We start from the raw sequence: 3,263 nt of genomic DNA on the forward strand, positions 1-3,263 counted from the left end.
TTTTTTTTTTGAGATGGAGCTTTGCTCTCATCGCCCAGGCTGGAGTGCAGTGGCGTGATCTCGGCTTACCACAACCTCCGCCTCCCAGGTTCAGGCGATTCTCCTGCCTCAATCTCCTGAGTAGCTGGGATTACAGGCATGGGCCACCACGCCCAGCTAAGTTTTGTATTTTTAGTAGAGACAGGGTTTCTCCATATTGGCCAGGCTGGTTTCGAACTATTGACCTCAGGTGATCCGGCCGCCTCAGCCTCCCAAAGTGCTGGGATTACAGGCGTGAGCCCCCCCACCCGGCTGATACTTTTCGTTTAATTGCAAGTTAGTTTGACACTCTGTGGAGAGGCCCATCCCTCTGATTGTGAGCCACTCACCTCAAATGCCTCTCTGGGATTTGGTGCTGATCTCCAATGTTATCAAATCTCCAATTTTCTCCAAAAATAGACCAGTAATCACTTGTGAACTTTACAATTTCTTCATCATTGGATATTCCATTCCCCAAAACATCACTCTGAGAACTTGATCCACTGGTTCTAACATAAATGCAACAATCTGCAACAATCAATTACACAATTTCTTAGGGGAAATATGTTGGGATAAAGGAAAGAAAATAGACCACATATGGATTTCTTTTCATATACTAATCCAAAAATGTAACCACAGTTTATAAGGAAGAATAGACATGCTATCAAAGTGAGACTCTGTTGACCTCATCTATTTGAGAATTTGGCAATAATAAAAAACAGATGAGCCGGGTGCAGTGGCTCATGCCTGTAACCCCAAAGCACTGGGGGGCCAAGGTAGGAGAATTGCTTGATCCCAGGAGTTCAAGAGGAGCCTGGGCAACGTAGAAAAATAAGGAGACCTCATCTCTGAACAACAACAAAAAATTTAAATTAGCCACGCGTGGTGTTGGTGTTGTGTGCCTATAATCCCAGCTCCTTGGGAGGCCAAGGAGGGAGGATCACTTGAGCCCAGGAAGTCAAAGCTGCAGTAGGCCATGATTGCACCACGGCACTCCAGCCTGGGTGACAGAGTGAGATCCTGTCTCAAAAAAAGAATAGTGCCGGGCGGGGGAGCTCACGCCTGTAATCCCAGAACTTTGGGAGGCCAAACCGGGTGGATCACCTGAGGTCACGAGTTCAAAACCAGCCTGACCAACATGGTTAAACCCTGTCTCTACTAAAAATACAAAAAATTAGCCAGGCATAGTGGCACGTGCCTGTAATCCCAGCTACTTGGGAGGCTGAGGCAGAAGAATCACTTGTACCTGGGAGGTGGCGGTTGCAGTGAACCAAGATTGTGCCATTGCACTCTAGCCTGGGCAATAAAACTCTGTCTCAAAAAAAAAAAAAAGAAGAGATGAACATGGCAGCCTGTTTACTAAGAAACAGAATAGTTCCAAAGAGATGGAGACTGATGTCAAGTAAAATATTATCAGAAAAGGAAAGTACAAAGTTGGTGGGCAAAATGCACATGCACAAATGCTCCTTTTATATGAGGAAATACAGAGGCTTTCCCCTGCGAAGGAGGATGGTGCAGGAGGATGGAGGAAAAGCCACACAGGGCAGCTGAGAGAGGACACACCTCCTCCTTCTCAGAGAAGGGTTTGTGTTTCTAACCCACACTGCCAAATAGAACCTTCTTATCCAGAACCCACTCTGCCTGAGGGCTGCTTACTGCTCTCCTGGTGCTCACAGGCACAGGGCCCTTACAGGAGTCCTTCCTCTCGGCTGTGCCTGGCTGCCCTCAGGTGTGGGCGCCGCCCACTCCTTGAGAATCACATGATGAGGAAGGATTGTGAAGGGCAACAAATGTTCCCCGAGACAGGCCAACACTTATGACCTCCCAGACCACCGATGATGACTGAGAGTTTTAACTGCAGCAAAATGACCATGTCAAACATGGATTACTCACCGTGTAACTTTGATTTACTTTATCACAGTGTACTTTGATTTTCCCAGTACAGTTACTCTGTGTGGTGAACCACAGAGCTGCCTCCGTTGCCCCAACGTGACACAGAATACTCTGCCCACACTTATAACCTGTGAGCAGCCAAAAGACTGGTGATCAAGAAAACCTAAATATCAATAATACACAAAACTTTGTTTTCAGGGAGAAGCGTTTTGACTCCATGTTCCATGGGGGTTGGGATCATGTCTATCTCTTTTCCAAGATATTTCAATTTCTGAGCTCAAATCAAAAGAAAAACAAGGTATCTCTGCTCTCCAGGGACGCAGGGAAGGAATGATGCCAATCTTACCTAAGGAGGCCAGGTTCCTGCAGGTCTCCAGCATCACATCTCTGTACAGGCTCCTCTGAGCATGATCCAGCAACGCCCACTCTTCTGGGGTGAAGTTCACAGCCACTTCCTCAAAGACCAGGGAGTCCTAAAACATTCCACACATCCCACTTCAGCAAGGCACCATCCTCCCCAATGTGCACAGGAAGAGGGGTGAGGCCGACAGCCTGGGGAACTGAGCCACACAGAGCTTATGTTCTTGTGAGAGGTGACAGACAATATGAAAAAGTGCGGTACACGCAATGCTGTGAGTACCTTCCCAACAGGAAGCAAAGCGTGATGGTGGCCTCTGCGGGAGACTTACAAGGAATTACTGAGAAATGGCAGATCTCAGATCTGCAGGGCAGAGGAAACACTAAAAAATGTGAAAGCATCATTAAGCTAAGGCTGGTGGCTCGTGCCTGTAATCCTAGTACTTTGAGAGGCTGAGGTGGGAGGATTGCTTAGGGCCAGGAGTTGGAGACCAGCCTGGGCTACATAGCGAGATCCCGTCTCTACAAAAAAAATAAAATATGATAAATTAACCAGCCATGGTGGCACACACCTGTAGTCCCAGCTACTTAGGAGGGTGAGGAGGGACGATCGCTTGAGCCCAGGGGTTCAAGGCTGCGGTGAACTGTGATTGTGCCACTGCACTCCAGCCTGGGCAACAGAGTGAGACCCAATCTCAAAAAAATAAAATAAGGCCGAGGCAGGCAGATCACGAGGTCAGGAGGTCGAGACTATCCTGGCTAACACGGTGAAACCCTGTCTCTAATAAAAATACAAAAAAAAAAAAAAAAGAAAAGAAAAATTAGCTGGGTGTGGTGGCAGGCGCCTATAGTCCCAGCTACTCGGGAAGCTGAGGCAGGAGAATGGTGTGAACCCAGGAGGTGGAGCTTGCAGTGAGCCCAGATCACACCACTGCACTCCAGGCTGGGCAACAGAGCGAGACTCCATCTCAAAAAAAAAAAAAAGAGGCCGGGCG

The 3,263-nt window shown here is 47.9% G+C and overlaps 1 protein-coding gene across 3 annotated transcripts in view; it reads right to left on the minus strand.

Annotated features, from left to right (window-relative positions):
• The window catches only part of ZNF77 (zinc finger protein 77), a 31,999-nt gene that overhangs the window by 20,455 nt on the left and 8,281 nt on the right, over window positions 1–3,263 (minus strand). For all 3 annotated transcript variants that reach the window (XM_017848026.1, XM_017848024.1, XM_017848025.1), the window contains exons 2-3: window positions 2,258–2,384; window positions 369–546 (exon numbers count right to left, since the gene is read on the minus strand). In XM_017848026.1, coding sequence (XP_017703515.1) covers window positions 369–546; window positions 2,258–2,384 — 305 coding nt within the window. The remainder of the gene's footprint in view (window positions 1–368; window positions 547–2,257; window positions 2,385–3,263) is intronic.

This window comes from Rhinopithecus bieti, unplaced genomic scaffold (genome assembly GCF_001698545.2).
Source record: "Rhinopithecus bieti isolate Rb0 unplaced genomic scaffold, ASM169854v2 scaffold_30687, whole genome shotgun sequence".
NCBI lineage: Eukaryota > Metazoa > Chordata > Mammalia > Primates > Cercopithecidae > Rhinopithecus > Rhinopithecus bieti.